Raw genomic sequence first — 17,436 nt, forward strand, 5'->3', positions numbered from 1 at the left:
TGGGGGATCTGGCCATGGAGGGCATTACTTCCTGCCGGTCAGGCACACCAGTTTTCTAGCACCTTCTTCCTTGGACCGGGGCAATGGGAACACAGTGAAGAGCAATACATGCAGGAGGTACAGAAATGTAAGTCTGACATGCCCAACTGGGATCCTAGAAGGAATGGACAATGGAGAGGAAGAAGTGTGCTTCAGACACAGCTTTGAGGATCCTTGGACCAACCATGACCCCAAGCCATGCTTTGAATCCCCCTAAGACCCCAACAATTGTCATGAATGAAAACCATAACCAGGACCACAGAGGAAATGCTCTGAAGGCCAACCCAAGATGTGAGAGGCTTGGGGAGGGGATTGTGTGAGGAGAAAAAGCAATAAAAGAGTGATTTCAAAGGAGCAAACCTCATCTCAAGGATCTCTGAAATTTTAACTTCTCAGTGAGATCAGCTGAAGCCAGAAGATTAAGTGTTCATGAACAAGAACACACAGGTAAAGTGGAATTGTAATTCTACCACTGAGGAATGGAAAGGAAATTGCAAATGAAATACTCAGGGGACTTCCCTGGTGGTCCAGTGGTAAAGAATCCACCTGACAATGCAAGGGACACGGGGACGATACCTGGTCAAGGAACTAAGATCCCACATGCTGCGGGGCAACTAAGCCCACGCGCCACAACTACAGAGCCCATGCACCCTGGAGCCTGTGCGCCACAACTAGAGAGAGAAAACCTGCACGCCACAACTAGAGAGAAGCCTGTGCACTTCAATGAAAGATCCCGCATGCCTCAATGAAGATCCCGTGTGCCGCAACTAAGACCTGATGCAGCCAGAAAAAAAGAAAGAATGATGAAGTAGAAGGTGAAGGACAGTCTAGTATATACATCTCATGATTTATATATAGACCTTTGATTTGGTATGGAAGCCGAGTTCCTTTATATGAGATAAGAATATCAACCGAGACACCTGGCTAGTCATTCAGAAATATATGTTGATAAGGAAAACTGATGTAACTGACACCATAGAATTTTGGCATTCTTTCATTAGGAAGCTTTTCTTCTTAACACCAAATCAACACAATTTGAGGTCATGAAGGACAATGAAATACTGAGGAAGTTTTAGAGGCTGGAGGCAGCTGAGGAGATATTACTACTTGTATCCAATCCAGGAGCAGAGAACAGGACATTAGTGAAAAAATGGTGAATTTGCCATAAGGTCTCTAGTTTAGTTAAGAAGGTTGTCTCAGTTACTTTCCTGTACATGATGTTTGCACTATGGTTTGGTAAGTTTTTTCTTTCTGACAATAGATTAAAAGAAATCAATAACAGAAGGAAAATGGAAAATTCACTATGTAGAAATTTTAAAACACACTTTTGAAAAACCAGAGATTCAAAGAAGAAATCAAAATGGAAATTAGAAGCGATCTCAAGACAAACACAAAACAAAAATACCAAATACCGAAAGCAGTACTAAGAGGGAGGTTTATAGCAATAAATGCCTAAAAAAGAGGAAATATCTCAAAAAACAACCCCCACAAAACCCAAACTAGATTTACACTTCAAGGAACTAGACAATGAAGAACAAAACCCAAAGCTAGAAGAAGGATGGATATAATAAAGATTAGAGCAGAGATATTTTTTTACTAGAAATAGAAAAATCAAAGAAATTAAAAGTTGGCTTTTTCAAAAGATAAAGTTGACAAACCTTTTGGCAGACTAACAATGAAACTAAATAAAATTGGAAAGAGGAGACATAACTGATACCATAGAAATAAAAGGGATCATAAGAGATTACTATAAACAATTATATACCAACAAACTGGATAAACTACAAGAAATGAATGAATTCCTAAAAATATACAACCTACCAAGACAGAATCAAGAAATAGAAAGTTTGAATGGAGTTATAAGTACTAAGGCGTTTGAATTAATAATCTGAATCCTCCCAAGAAGGAAAATCCCAAGTAACAGATGGCTCCACTGGTGAATTCTATCAAACATTTACAGAAGAATTAATGCCAATAATTCTCAAATTATTCCAAAATTTGAAGAGGAGGGTAAACTTCCAAACTCATTTTATGTGGCCAGCATTACCCTGATACCAAAGTCAGACAAAGACATCACAGGAAAAGATAACTAGAGTAGTAGGGTTCAAGATGGCCACTTAGGAGGATCTTGAACTTGCCAGGCCCCAGACTGTAAGAAAATTAATTTCTGTTGTGTAAGCCACCCAGTCTATGGTATTCATCTAGGCAGCCCAAGCTAAGACAGGGGGGACTTGGATTAGATAGGACTCCATGGAGCTACTCTTTATTGGCTTCATGCACCACTAAATGCTGATATAAAGCTCAGGTAGGAAAAGACTCCCAGGTAAAAATAAATTTTAAAATGAAGCCAAATCATACAAAGATTGAAATGTTAATCATTCTTATAATAGGCATAGTTATAATAATGATGTTAGTAATTTACTGTTTCTATAGGGCGAGTGAGGGACAGGGGTAGAGGAATAACCAGGCTTTTCAGATAGAAGTATTACAACCACACTATAACTACTCCATTATAACTAGAGTCTAATTGTATACAACACTATGAGTGACCATACTAACAATGACCTTTCAGAGTCACATTGCATGGGGGTTAATACAATGGACCTTGTAGCCAGCTGGCCTGGGTTTGAATTCCCCCTGTGCTATTTACTAGCTTTGTGACCTTGAGCAAGCTCCTCAACTCTTAAGGAGTCGGATACCTCATCTGTGAAATAGGGATAATAATTGAGCCTATCTTAAGCACTGTTGTGTGGACTGGATTGAGCTTATAGATTTAAATTGCCTGGAACAGGGACAAGTGCACTCAAATAGTAAAATTTGCTGCCATCATCATCATTAGCACTGTGTACTGAGTTCCATGTCATTTAAACCTCACAGAGACCTTGTAGTGTGGACCATCTCCCTTTGGTTTACAAGACTGTCATCATTCTTAATAGTGGTATCAATTATTATGATAGTATTAACATAAATGCAAATAATCACACTGCCAGCATGGTAGCCAGCCTGCAAGATTTCCCTTAATGAATCTTGCCTCCTGGTATTCAAACTTCTGTGTAGTCCTCTTCTACAATGAATAAGGTTGACCAATGTAACCAATCCAACCACCATATTGTGAATACATTCAAGAAGACTTGTGGGGTCCATGTGGTGAGGTATTAAAGCCTTCTGCCAATAGTCATGTAAGCTAGCTTGGAATCAGAGCCCACAAACCCCAGTAAGCCTTCAGATTACTGCAACATCTGGTCAACATCTTGACTACAACCTCAGGACAGTTCCTGAGCCAGAACCACCAAAAGCTAAGCTGTTCCCAGATTCCTGGCTCTCAGAAACTGTAAGAGAATAAATGTTTACTGTTGTTTTAATCCATTAAGTTTTGGGTACTTTGTTACATAGCAATAAATAGTTAGCTAACCTACTCAGCAATGCATTATAAATGTGCCACTTTCCAGAGTGCAATGGAACCCACCATGGGTTCTCAGAATTGGCATTAATAATAATCATAACCTTAATATAATTCAAATGACTGTATTAATGTTGGGCTTACATTGTCCTGTTTCTTAGATGGGAACAGAGAACACCAGTTTTTGTTTTAGTAGCAATGTCCAATATTATAATATTAAAATAGCACAATAATATCAATAAAGGAGTAAACTAATTGTGCCTATTTCACAAAGGAGAAAAAACATTGCCCCTAGGGGTGGGGCTATTGTTGTGTTAATATAATGCAGACAACAACCAGAAGGTAGCAAAAAGCAGAAGGGACATGGGATTTCTTAGTATCAGAGTTGATGTTATTCATGGTATCTTAGTAATTTGAGGCATACAATAAATAATGACAAGGATTCTGATATTAGTTATAAATTATAACTATTAATTATACTTCAATAAGAATATAATTGTAGAATTAAGTAAAATAGTTAATAAGTGGTATGGTATGGTACAGCATATGGTATGGAAAGTGGGGTGAGCTCAGGTGGGGTAGGATATAATATAGATAACAGTCACTCCAGCACAAGTAGCCCTATTGAATGCTGAGGATGCAGGTCTCAGCTCACCCTGACATTAGGGCAAGTGCCCATGACAACATTGGCTTTAACCAGACCTTAGCCACAGGGTCCACACCTGCCACACTAGGCCTGGAATCCTCCACCCTGCCACCTTCCCCTTGTCCCCTGGGTTTCATATCCACTGGTGGCTCTTCTGATAGAGCAGGCAGGGCAGACTGGACTGAATGATGGGTTACGAGATTGAAAGTGCTGGGGTGGATGCTGCCAGGATGGCCCCCTGCCTGCGTGTCCCCCACTATTGTCCTCCCTGCTCTACATAGCCTACCCACCACAACCTGGAGGAGGCTTAGTAAGGAGACACAGTGCTAACTTGTGGATGCTGGGGGAGGATGCAGGTCAGATACGCTGGGGAGGGGAAGGATGGGATGGCCAGGGGAGAAAGGGCGTGGTTGTGCCGGGGCATGAGGAGGGGAATTAAATCTCAAATTAGAGGACCTATAACCAACCCACCCTCCTACCCCCTCCTTCCTCCCCACAAATTTAGCTCACCGTGTGGAGCACTTGGTCAACCTCACTGCTATTGCTATCATTCATTCATCCATTTAACAAATTTGTACTGAGTTTCTACTTTGTGCTGGAACCATGCTGGCTGCCTTGGACACAGCAGGAGAAAGACAAAGTCCTGACATCATGAGGGTGATGGTCCAGTGGGGAGGAAGGAATGATAAATCAAAAAAAGAAACATTTAATATTAGGTCAGACGGTGGTACTTGCAGCACAAATATAGTACAAAATAGGAAGTGACTCCAAGAAGTGTGTTACTTCATATACAATGGTGTGTGTATGTGTGAACTCTCCAAACAGAAGAGGACAGCAAACTGCATGAACACTGGGGAAGCAGAGTACTCTCAGAGAACACAGCCAGGCAAAGGCCCAAAGAGAAACAAGCGTCAGCCATGTTAAGAACAGCCAGAATGGGCGTGTTGACAGATAGTAAAAACGTTGACCAGCTACAACTGCAGGTTCTTCAGACCCTATGGCCTCTTTTATTATAGTTATAACTTTACACTATAAACATTAAATGTAAACATGTAAAAATACAAATAACTGAAACTTTATGTGAAAAATTGATATACAAAATAGAAAAAAATTACATACTCCAATATATAATCATACAGTACATATTACATTCATATAAAATAAACATTTTTATTGTAATAAGAAATATACAATAAATGGTATTACAGTGTACTATATTACAAATATACATTATTATAGTATATAATGATATGGAGTATAAAATTATAACTAATGTACAAATCTAATTATGTATAGATATTTATAATCTAATTTCTAATAAGAAGTCTTTTATCAAACATAATTTAAATTATCACACAGTAAAACATAATACTTTTGAGATTCATCCACGTTGTAACTTGTGTCAGTGAATCATTCCTTTCTCTGGTGTCATAAATCAGCCTTTTTATGGCTGAGTAGTATTCCATTGTACAGATGTACTACATTGTGTTTATTCACCCACTGATGGACATTTGGGTTGTTTCTAATCTTTTGGTGATTATGAATGCGGTTTCTGTGAACATTCGAGTATATAATTTCTCATTTCTCTAGGATAAATACCTAGGAGTGGGATAGCTGGGTCATAGGATAAGTATATAGTTAACTTTATAAGAACTTGTGAAACTTTTGTCCAGAGTGGAGATACCATTGTATATCATTCCCATCAGCAATGCATGCAAGTGTCTATTGCTTTACATCCTTGCCAACTTTTGTACTGTTATTTATTGCCATTCTGATAAGTGTGTAGTGGTATGTCATTATGGTTTTAATTTGCATTTTTCCTGATGACTAATGATGTTGAATGTCTTTTCATCAGCATATTTCCATTTGTATCTCATACAACCATATGGATGAATCTCAAATACACTAAATGAAAGAAGTCAGACTCCAAAGGAGACACATTTTTACATATATATGGATACACACACATTTATATGACATGTGAAAAAGAAAAAACTATAGAAACAGGAAACGGATCAATGATTTCGAGGGGTTGGGAGTGGATAGAGAGATTGATTAAAAAGGGATAGGAGGGAATTTAGGGGAATGAAGGAACTGTTCTCTTGGTTGTGATGTTGATTACATGATTGTACACATTTGTCAGAACTGTACACTTTTAAGGGTGACTATTACTGTGTGTAAATTATACCTCAATAAAGCTGACTTTAAAAATATCTCAGTACTATAATATTATGTTACAGTAAATATAAAGGAGAAATAATTGAAAGTAATTTACAATAAAATAATATACATTTCCCTCTGTGAGGTTTTGGTACAGCCATACAGAGGTTGATCTTGTGTCAACTTATAACTAGTAATATCATTAACAACAGGGACCCTCTCATTGGTCTCCACTAGCCCTACTCCCCTCAAGTGACCCATATTAAGTCACTTCATCCTCCATAACTCTATTTTACAGGTGAGGCAACTGAGGCTCGGGGGAGGTTACTGGGCATCAGGGTTGGCACCTGGATATTAATCCACGTTGACAGCTTTCACTATTCTGCTTGTTTCATTCCTCATGTAGTAAATGGGAAGCTGTTTGTGATCTCCTGGGTCTCCCAGATCCTCCCCAGCCTACTCCAGAACAATTCCCTGGAGGGTGTCTATGAGGCTAGGACCTGATCCTCATCCCTTCTCCATCCCCCAGGGTTCCTGTCCAGGCAAACAGTGGGGACTTGGAGAAGCAATACTGGGGGACTTGCAGTAGCCACACTAAGTGGCTTCATGAAGCAATGTGGGCAACGGGGAATCAGTAGACACTGTGTTACTGAGGGCCAATAGGGAAATAGCAGATATTACCAGGATTTAATGGAAGAGTCACAGATACTGTATTAGTGGGTAATGAGCACCAACAGACTTTGTGCCAGTTGTTAACGGGGGTCCTACAGAGATGGCTAATGTGAAGTTTATGGTGCCTTATCAGTCATTGCCCTCATCTGGGGAGAGGGAAGCAGGTTAATGGCACACACCAGTGTTCAGAGAGTATAGGGGGCATCACCACATACTGTGTTGGGGATGGTTACAAACACTGTTAGGTGGAGTAATGGAAGATAACTGGTCACCATCATTGTGATGGACAACAAATGGAGGGAAACACAAGCCATCCTGATAGAGGTGTAATGAAAGAATCAGGAGATAATGTTAAAAGTTGGATTAGGTGGGGTATATCATGGTTTCCTACTCTGAGGATTGTAATAAGCAGTCATCAGTTACTATTTGGTGAAAGTGGGAATAAATGGGGAGTATGGAGGTTACCAGACTGTTTCACAAATGTGGTGAAGTAATACACATTATGCTGGAGGTAACTGGAAGAAGTAATGAGAAGATCTCCAGACACTATTTCCTGTAATAAGAGGTGACAAACACAGCGATGGAGTAAAGTCAAAGGGGGATAATGGAGGGTGTCCAGACATTGTGCTGGGGTAGGTTAAGAAGGGGGTAATGGAGAGATCTCCAGACACTCTCCTGCGGGATCAGCAAACACTGTCCTAAGTTGGGGGAAGATGGTGGGTCGTAAAACATTGAGTGAAGCCCCAGAAATAGTGCTGAATGAGTTAAAAGGGAGTAGTGGGTCACCAGATACTGTTCTAACATAGAGAAGGGTGTACAGTGGCTCATCAGATACTGTGAAGGGGTGAGATAAAGGGGAGCTAATGATGGATTAGACATGGATCTAAGGTGTGGTAATGGGGTATGTCACTAATCACTGCCCAATTTGGGTGAGGGGATTACAGGAAAATCCTTAGACCTGTCCCCTTAACCAGGTTCTGTCCCCATTCTCAACCCTCACGCTGCTATTCACAAAGGTGAGAAGATTTCTGTACAACCCAACTGTTTCCCACTCTCAGCATTGCCAATGGACTGACTTGAAGGAACCATTTTGCTGGTTCATTTGGCCACCCAGCAGCTGAGCTTTCAATCAGACCCTCTGCATGCATCTGTGAGACCACTGCTGCCCCAGTCTTAGGTTGCACACCTAACTTTTAAGGAAGGTCAACCCTTCTCTGCTCTTGGCCTCTCCATATTATTAGCTTTGGGCATACCTGTCAGGGCATGATAAGCAGGTCTGTAGGTCAAGTTATGGGGTAGACAAGGCCCCATCAAGGTGCAATTGGGGTAAGGCAGGACTGTGCATGCTCGGGCAGTGTGAGTGGGCTCTTTTGTGATCACTTTGGAGCTGACTGTGGTATTTCAGAATCATTGAAGGGAATCCTGAAACATCAAGCATCAAGTCCCATCCATGTGGGAGTGATTTCCTGTGCCTCAGTCCCTTCTTTAAATGGGCTGGCATCAGAGCAAAAGGTTTACAATGATGTTACAACTTTTAGAACAGGAAGGAGGCACAGCCCAGGTAAAGACGGGGTGAAAAAGCCTTGTGTGTTTTAGACAAGTTGGTTCTCCCCATCGGAGCATCTTATGCTGCAATACAGAAAGGATCAAAGGGAAGTCATGGGATGAGCATGGTCAACACTCCACAACGTGCACTCATAGAAGGACTGTTGTATGTCAGGCATGGGTCTAGGCTCACAATGGTGAACAAAATGGGGAAAAACATTCTAGAGTGGGAACCATAGACAAATAAGTGAAATATACAGGGCATCATGGTAATAAGTGTTATGGAGAGGATAAAGGAGGAAGGGGAGGATGATGGAATTTTAAGCCAGGCAGGCAGGGGAGGGCAGGGCAGGCCTCTGTGAAGATATGCCATTGGAAGAAAGACACAACGGAGTAAACCACACAGATATAATGAGGAACTGTGCTCTTTGAAGAGGGCACTGCAAATGCAAAGGCCCTGAGGCAGGATCTAACCTGATGTGTTTGAGGCACATGGGGGAGAAGGTCCTTGAAGAGTGCATGGAATGAAGATGGATAGAGAGAAGACAGTGAAGGTATGTTGGGGTTTGTTTTAATGAGTTATTGATTCATTATTGTCATTATAAAGGTCAAGTCATTAAGGAAGGCAAATGAGCTGGAAGCACTATAAAACTGTAACAGCAAGAGGGAGACCAAGGTGAAGAGTTGACTGAGGTGACCTGAACATTCTTACTTCAGAAGCTTTCCTGAAGGTAATGGGAGCTCACAGGACACTATACTGGGGGCTAATTAAGGGTCAGTAAGTCTGGGAGATAATGGTAGTCAACACGAATAGGCAGTCATAATGCAATTATAGGGGTCAGAAGACAATGTGCTGTATGAAAGTTGAAAACACTCTACTGGTGGCTAATAAGGCGGGGGTACCATTCATGGTGCTAGAGGATAATGGGGGAGTCAACATACACTCTGAGGTTTATATCTGTATACATAAATAATTTTTTTATTGTGGCATCCCTTTCTTGATAAAAATATGCAATGGGGGATTAGATACGCAGACCACGTTTGATTCAACAGAAGAATGACACACAAAATTGTTAGGCAATGTGTTCTGCAACAAACATCTCACAGAACTTAGGGTTTATCATTATCGTATATATTATGCTGTTCTACCATTCAACTTGTTGGCATATTACCTATTCCACAGTAAACAGGATTATCATTAACATGACTTCACATAATGTTTCCGGTGCAGAATTTGCTAACAGTGGTCCATTACAGTTTTCATGAGAAGGCTTCTTCTAATGTACCAAACTGACAAAGTTCCTTCTCAGTATGAATGCCTCAAGGTTTACTGAGGCTGGTGACAATATGGGAAGGGGTCCTCCCATTCAGGGTCCTTTCAGAGGTCCTCTTCTGTATAGTAATGTATGACATTCTGATGGAGCATTTCTAGTTACGATAATATGCATATTTTTCTGTTGCATGAATTCCATAATGTAAAATAAAATCTGATCTCACTGAGGTTTTCTCAGAATGTTTCTCTCAAGTGTGAATACTCTGATGCACGCCGAGAACCGATTTCTGAACAAAGCCTTTCCCACAGACTACACACTTATAGGGTTTGTCTCCAGTGTGCGTTGTCTGGTGTTTGTTCAAATTTGATCTGTCAGTGAAGGCCTTCCCACACTCAGCACACACATAAGGCTTCTCTCCTGTGTGAATTCGTTGATGCACTTGGAGCTGTGATTTCTTAGTGAACGATTTACCACAGTCACTGCATTCATAAGGTTTCTCTCCAGTATGAATCCTATGATGTATAATCAGTTCTGACTTTTGTCTGAAGGTCTTCCCACATTCAGAACAGATGTAGGGCTTTTCTCCGGTATGAGTTTTCTGATGTTTACTGAGATTTGACCTGCCACTAAAGGCTTTCCCACATATAGCACACACATATGGTTTTTCTCCTGTGTGAATTGGTCGATGCACCAGGAGCTGAGACTTGGAGGTGAAGGATTTCCCACAATCATTGCATTCATAAGGTTTCTCCCCAGTATGAATTCTCTGATGAGTAATAAAGTTTGACTTCCGGATGAAGGCTCTTCCACACTCAGTGCACACATAGGGTTTCTCTCCTGTATGAATTTTCTGATGCACAATGAGTATTGATTTCTGGTTGAAGGCTTTCCCACATTCATGGCATTCATACTGTCTCTCTCCAGTGTGAATTTTCTGGTGTATATTGAGGTGTGACTTCTGGGTGAAGGCTTTTCCACAGGTATTGCATTCATAAGGTTTCTCCCCAGTATGAATTCTCTGATGTGTAATCAAGTCTGACCTTTGTGTGAAGGCCTTGCCACATTTAGGACATATATAGGATTTCTCTCCTGTATGAGTTTTCTGATGTGTAATGAGATTTGACCTGTTGGTAAATGCCTTCCCACATTTAGTGCACATATAAGGTTTCTCTCCTGTGTGAATTCGTTTATGCACGTGAAGTTGTGACTTGGAAGTAAAGGATTTCCCACAATTACTACATTTATAAGGTTTCTCTCCTGTATGAATTATTTGATGGGCAATCAAGTGTGCCTTCTGGATGAAGGCTAGCCCACATTTCATGCATATATATGATTTTTCTCCTGTATGAATTCTCTGATGCACTGTGAGTGCTGACTTCTGAGTGAAGGCTTTTCCACAATCACTGCATTCATAAGGTTTCTCTCCGGTGTGAATTCTCTGATGTATAATCAACTCTGACCTGTACGTAAAGGCCTTACCACATTCAGTACATATGGAAGATTTCTCTCTCATTTGTACTTTCTTATGTGTATTGAGGTTGGAACTATTGTTGAAAACCTTCCCATATTCGTTGCATATAGACGGTTTCATTCTTGTGTGAGTTCGTTGATGTACCTGCAGTTGTGACTTGGAAATGAAGGACTTCCCACAGTTACTGCATTCATATGGTTTTTCTCCAGTATGAATTCTGCGGTGCGCAATCAAGTGTGTCTTCTGGATGAAGGCCTGTCCACATTCAATACATATATAGGATCTCTCGCCTGTATGAATTTTCTGATGCATCTTGAGTGTGGACTTCTGCGTGAATGCTTTGCCACAATCACTGCACTCATGGTGTCTCTCTCCAGTATGAATTTTCTGATGTATACTAAGATCTGAGTTATAAGAGAAGCCTTTCCCACACTCACTGCATTCATAGAGTTTTTCTCCAGTATGAATTCTCTGATGCCTGAAAAGAGAAGATACTTGGAAAAAGGCTTTCCCACATTCACTGCACTTATAGGGCTTCTCTCTAGTATGAGTTCTCTGATGTGTAATGAATTCTGGCTTCTGTACAAAAGCCTTCCCACAGTCAATACATACATACAGTTTTTCTCCTGTATGCACTTTCAGATGTACCTTGAGTTGTGACTTCTGGGTGAAGATATTTCCAAATTCAGCACATTCATAAGATTTTGCCCCAGTATGACTTTTCTGATGTTGACAGGGTACTTGTTTATAGCTGAGGATTTTTCCACATTGATTATGGCCCCATAATTTCTCTCCTATTGGAGTACACTCATGTTTAGTACAGGAGGAAATTTTACCATATTCAGTAATCTTATTAACGTTCTTTGATCCACTGTTTCTATTATGACCGTGTAAATCTAAATTATGGCTTAAAGCATTTCCATATAAGTCACACTGATGAGGTCTCTTTGGGGAAGGAATGTTTTGGCTCACATGAATTATTTTTCTGTCTTTATATTCATAATCCCTCTTTATAGTCAATATTTTCTTGATGAAAGCAACATCTCTTAAAGATTTGTTTTCTCTTTGTTGATAGCTCTCTATCTGGTCATCAATCTGCCACAATCCTTCTAGAATAAAATACAATAAAACGTCACTTGTAGCATCACCTTTCCTCTCAATGTAGAAAGAAGTTTTTCAGAAATTCTCTGTGAGGTTTGAAACCGAAACTCTCCTTCTCAAAGGAGAATAAGATGATTTTAGCTCAAATAGCAGCTAGCAGAGGCAAGAGAAGAGGGTCATATGGTTCATCCAGGTTGAACACAGTGAAAAGGGTGAGGGTGAATCATTGGCTGAGAAGACTTGGTGATAGTGGTGATAGGAAACATTCTGGGATACAATTCAGTTTATTTAGAATATGAACTCAATGCACTGTGCCAGGAAGTGAAAAAAGGCAAAGAACAAGATATATAGCACAATAATATTTATATAAACTAATAATACATACCCCAAGTCACTTTAAATATGAACTTAAAAATATGCTTCTATCATATAAAACAATTGCCTATGATGGGAAGTGAGATGAGTATGGGGAAAAGAAGGAATAATGAATAAATTGAAAAAATAAAATAATAGAGAATCCTTACCCATACTGATGATGATAGTGTGTCCTGAATGAAGACATGATTAAACTCAAACCTCATCATATGAAGTATAGAAATAAAGCAATTTCAAAAATCAGCCAACCAGGCAGACAGCCCCCAGTCAGTGTGAAGTCTCAAGCAACCTTGGAAGGAAGTCAGAAAGGTACTCCTAAAGGTTAAGCAACAGTGACCTCTAAGTCATCAGTTGGATGAAAGACATGGGGAATGGGAAAGTGAGAAATCTTAAGTCAGTGACTATGGAGAAAAAAGGAAGAGAGCATGATTGGAGATAAAGTTCCAAAGCATCTCACAATGAGAAAGAAAGAAATGAAAGAGGACTAGCAGGAGTGGGACTGTGTGACATATAGTAACTTTTAAAGAAAGAAAATCCATGAATAGCTGAATACATAAAGACTGAATCTTGGACAATGCGAAAGGCAGAAAGAAAAAACGAATGTTATAGAAAAGGAGCATAACCAAGAAAAAAAGAAAATATTTATTGAGGCAGATTGGCATGTGATCCAGACGCCAAAAAGCCAAGGAAGAAGACAGTTAGAAATGACAAAGGCATTTTTATAGAAGGCATTTAGTTATTTGAGAGGCTGATATCAAGGGTCCTCAAATAATACAAAAAAATCAGAACCTTCCAGAAGAGTCAGCTTAATAGCATTTCAAAGATGCCAGTCTTTCTCAAGATGGCTGAGATTTACTTCCCTGTCTCCCATCAGTCTGGGTCACACTCACTCACCTGGACAGCTCTGATGTGGGCTCTCACCCTGCAGTGCCCATGGCTCCTTTCCTTGCTCCAACATGAAAACCTCTGTTTCAGGAACTTGATACCCTGTTCATGAGAAATGATAAAAGTTCTGGGTCCAGCTAATTGTGTTACAGAGCCCAACCAATAGTCTTGTTCAATGAGGCTTTGTTCTACAGGAAAGTAACAGTGTATCTCTGAGAACAGAGTACAGTTAACCCTTGAACAACAGGGCTTTGAACCACATGGGTCCAACTTATAAATGGATTTTACGGAAAATATTGGAAAATCTTTTGGAGATCCGTGACAATTTGAAAAAACTCAAACTTCATAGCCTAGAAATATCAAAAAATGTTTTTAAAAAGTTAGGTATGTCATGAATTTTGTAGCCACCTCCTATTGCTATTGCAGTGAGCTCAGTGCTGTAAATATCCACTTAAAATGCCCTAATCATTGCCTCATGAGCAGTCCCTCTCTCCAGTAAATTGTGTATAGCAGTAAAAAGTAATCTCTCTGGGTTCTCACATATGTTTCATGTTTATTGCAATACCATAAACCTTGAATAATATCACAGGGCCCATACTAACATACTAAGTGCCACTAGTGATGCTGGAAATGCTCCCAAGAACAGAGAAAATTCATGACATTACAAGAAAAAGCTGAATTGCTTGATTGAGGTCTGCAGCTGTTGTTGCCAGCCATTTCAAGATAAATGAATTAAGTGTAAAAACCATTGAAAAAAAAAAAAAAGAAAGAACTACATGAAGCATATACCAGCAGACAAAAAAACCCTGCATCTTTTTTTTTTTTTTTTTTTTTTGGCTGCACCTCATGGCTTGTGGGATCCTATTTCCCCAACTAGGGAGGACTGAATCCAGGCCCTGAGCAGTGAGAGAGTAGAGTCCTAACCATTGGACTGCCAGGGAATTCCCACCATGCACTTTTTGAGAAACACTTTTTTTTATCTTGTATTAAAAATGTAGTTTTTATGGGGGTACAGGATTGTTATAAGAAAAGCATTCCAGGACTTTGCTGGTGATCCAGTGGCTAAGACTCCATACTCCCAATGCAGGGGGCCTGGGTTCGATCCCTGGGTGGGGAACTAGATTCCACACGCCACAACTAAGAGTTCACATGTGCAACTAAAGACCCCACATGCAACAATGAAGATCCTGCATGCTGCGACTAAGACCTGGCACAGCCAAATAAATAAATATTTTTTAAAAAAGCGTATCTATAGATTCTAATATGACTTGAGAAAAAGCAAAGTCCTTATATGGTAACTTAAAGCAAAAGGAAGGTGAAGGGCTTAAAGCTAGAGAATTTAATGCCAGTAAAGGATGGTTTGATAATTTTAGAAAGAGGTTTGACTTTAAAGAGAGATAAGAGAAGCAGCTTCTGATGACCAAAAGGCAGCAGATAAGTTCCTAGATGCCATAAAGAAAATCATTCAGGAGAAAAAAGATATCTGCCTGAACTGGTTTTTAATGCAGATGAAAGTGCCATATTCTGGAAAAAATGCCACAAAGGACTAAGGAAGAGAAGTGAGCACCAGGACAGGAACCTAAATCCTAACTAACTCCCCTGTTTCGTGCAAGTGCAGTCAAGTTTATGATTAGGACAACCCTTATCTATAAAGCTGCTAACCCCTAAGCCTTGAAAGGAAAAGATAAACACCAGCTGCCAGCCTTTTGGTTGTAAAACAAGAAGGCCTGAACAACAAGAACTTTCTTTCTGAATTGGTTCCATTGATGCTTTGTCCCTGGAGTCAGTAAGTACCCAGCCAGTAAGGGACTGCCTTTTGATATTGGACAATGTCACTGGTCACCCAGAACCCCGTGAGTTCAACATCAAAGGCAACGAAATGGTCTACCTGCCCCCAAACACAACATCTCTAATTCAGCCCCTAGATCAGGGGGTCACAAGGACCATTAAGGCTTATTACACATGGTGGTCTATGGAAAGGACTGTCAACACTGTGAAAGAGAAACTTGATAGAGAGAACATCATAAAAGGCTGGAAGGATTACACCACTGACGATGCCATCGATGTTATAGAAAAAGCCATGAAAGCCATCAAGCCTGAAACAATAAATTCCTGCCAGAAAAACTGTGTCCAGATGTTGTGTATGACTGCATAGGATTTACAACAGAGTAAATAAGGGAAATCAAGAAAGACATTGTGAATAAGCCAAAAAAGGTGGGGGTGAGGGTGTGGAGGATTATCTTGGAGAAATTTAAGAGCTAATAGACATCACAGCAGAGGCTTGATGAATCTGAGGGCTTTCGAGCCAATGCCAGATGATTAGAAAGAAAACATGAAGAAGCAGTGCCAGAAAACAAGTTGACATTAGACAGTCTGGCAGAAGGTTCAGATTTACTTAAGACTGCTTTTGATTTCTTTTACCACATGGACCTTTCTATGATATGGGCACTGAAACTAAAGCAAAGGGTGGAAGAAGAGTTGGTATGGTATAGAAATATTTTTAGAGAAATGAAAAAGCAAAAAAGTTAGAAATTATGATGTATTTCCATAATGTTACATCGAGTGTGCCTGTATCTCCTGCTTCCCCTCTTCCACTTCCCCCACTTCTTCCACCTCTGCCATCCCCGAGACAGCAAAACCAACTCCTCCTCTTCTTTCTCCTCCTCAGCCCATTCAATGTGAAGACAATGATGAAGACCTTTATGATGATTCACTTCCACTTAAAAAGCAGTAAAGAATCATCATGCTGTACAGTTAATAAACTTATCTGTTGTGTATACATGTGTCTTCCTGTAAAAATCTAATTACTGTACGGCAAGAACTGTATGAAGAGTTTGTGTGTCATCGTCATCATCATTGACTAAGTATTCATCACGTAGAACATCATGTACAAGACTTGTATTGAGGTGGACAGCCTATCCTTACATAGGCATAAGGTGAGTGTCATTTAATACAAAATTAATAATGTGTTAGTTTTCTTACTGTTTTATAACTCTGCTTTCCAAGAAGTGCATTATTGTACAGTATGCCTCTCTTGTAATTGGAGAAACTGGGTATCAGCCTATCATCACAGGTAAGTGGTTTATTCTTAACGTAACAATGTTTCCAATACTGCATTATGAATATGACTATAATACTGTATGCCATAAAAATTTTATAACACTTTATTCATTACTGTATAGGCTAGGCTACCATGAAACCGTCATATCAATTACACTAAGCTACCATAAAGCAATCATATTGCTACTTCTTCATTATCAATACATGAATCGTTCATTACACCTATAAATAAATATGAATTTCATTTTCACATTACCTTTTCATTTTTGATGTCTAGTGTTGTAATATATATAACATCTATAGTGCTTTGTATCATTTAAGACAATATTGATGTAGGCATTGACAGACGATTCACCTTATAAATAGATGACATAAACTTACGGTATTGATAAATATAGTAGAGTAAATGTATTTTCTCTTCCTTATGATCTTCTTAATAACCTTTTCTCTAGCTTACTTTATTGTAAGAATACAGTATACAATACATATAACACACAAAATATACGTTAATTGACTATTTATGTTATTGGTAAGCCTTTCAGTCAACAGTAGACTATTAGGAGTTAAGTGTTTGGCAAGTCAAAAGTTGTATGTGGGGCTTCCCTGGTGGCGCAGTGGTTGAGAGCCTGCCTGCCGATGCAGGGGACACGGGTTCATGCCGCGGTCCGGGAGGATCCCACATGCTGTGGAGCGGCTGGGCCCATGAGCCATGGCCGCTGAGCCTGCGTGCCCGGAGCCTGTGCTCCACAATGGGAGAGGCCACAACAGTGAGAGGCCCGCGTACCTCAAAAAAAAAAAAAAAAAAAAA

General features: G+C 39.9%; 1 protein-coding gene across 4 annotated transcripts in view; it reads right to left on the reverse strand.

Annotated features, from left to right (window-relative positions):
- The window catches only part of LOC112392230 (zinc finger protein 585A), a 33,037-nt gene that overhangs the window by 4,709 nt on the left and 10,892 nt on the right, over positions 1-17,436 (reverse strand). For 3 of the 4 annotated variants that reach the window (XM_024733825.1, XM_024733826.1, XM_024733824.1), the window contains 2 exons: positions 13,578-13,670; positions 5,174-12,316 (listed from right to left, as the gene is read on the reverse strand). In XM_024733825.1, the coding sequence (XP_024589593.1) occupies positions 9,984-12,316; positions 13,578-13,670 (2,426 nt within the window). In that variant the 3' untranslated portion in view covers positions 5,174-9,983. Of the gene's footprint in view, positions 1-5,173; positions 12,317-13,577; positions 13,671-17,436 lie in introns of those variants that run through there. The other variant, XM_024733827.1, reaches the window with a different exon arrangement.

This window comes from Neophocaena asiaeorientalis, unplaced genomic scaffold (assembly GCF_003031525.2).
Source record: "Neophocaena asiaeorientalis asiaeorientalis breed wild unplaced genomic scaffold, Neophocaena_asiaeorientalis_V1.1 scaffold280, whole genome shotgun sequence".
NCBI lineage: Eukaryota > Metazoa > Chordata > Mammalia > Artiodactyla > Phocoenidae > Neophocaena > Neophocaena asiaeorientalis.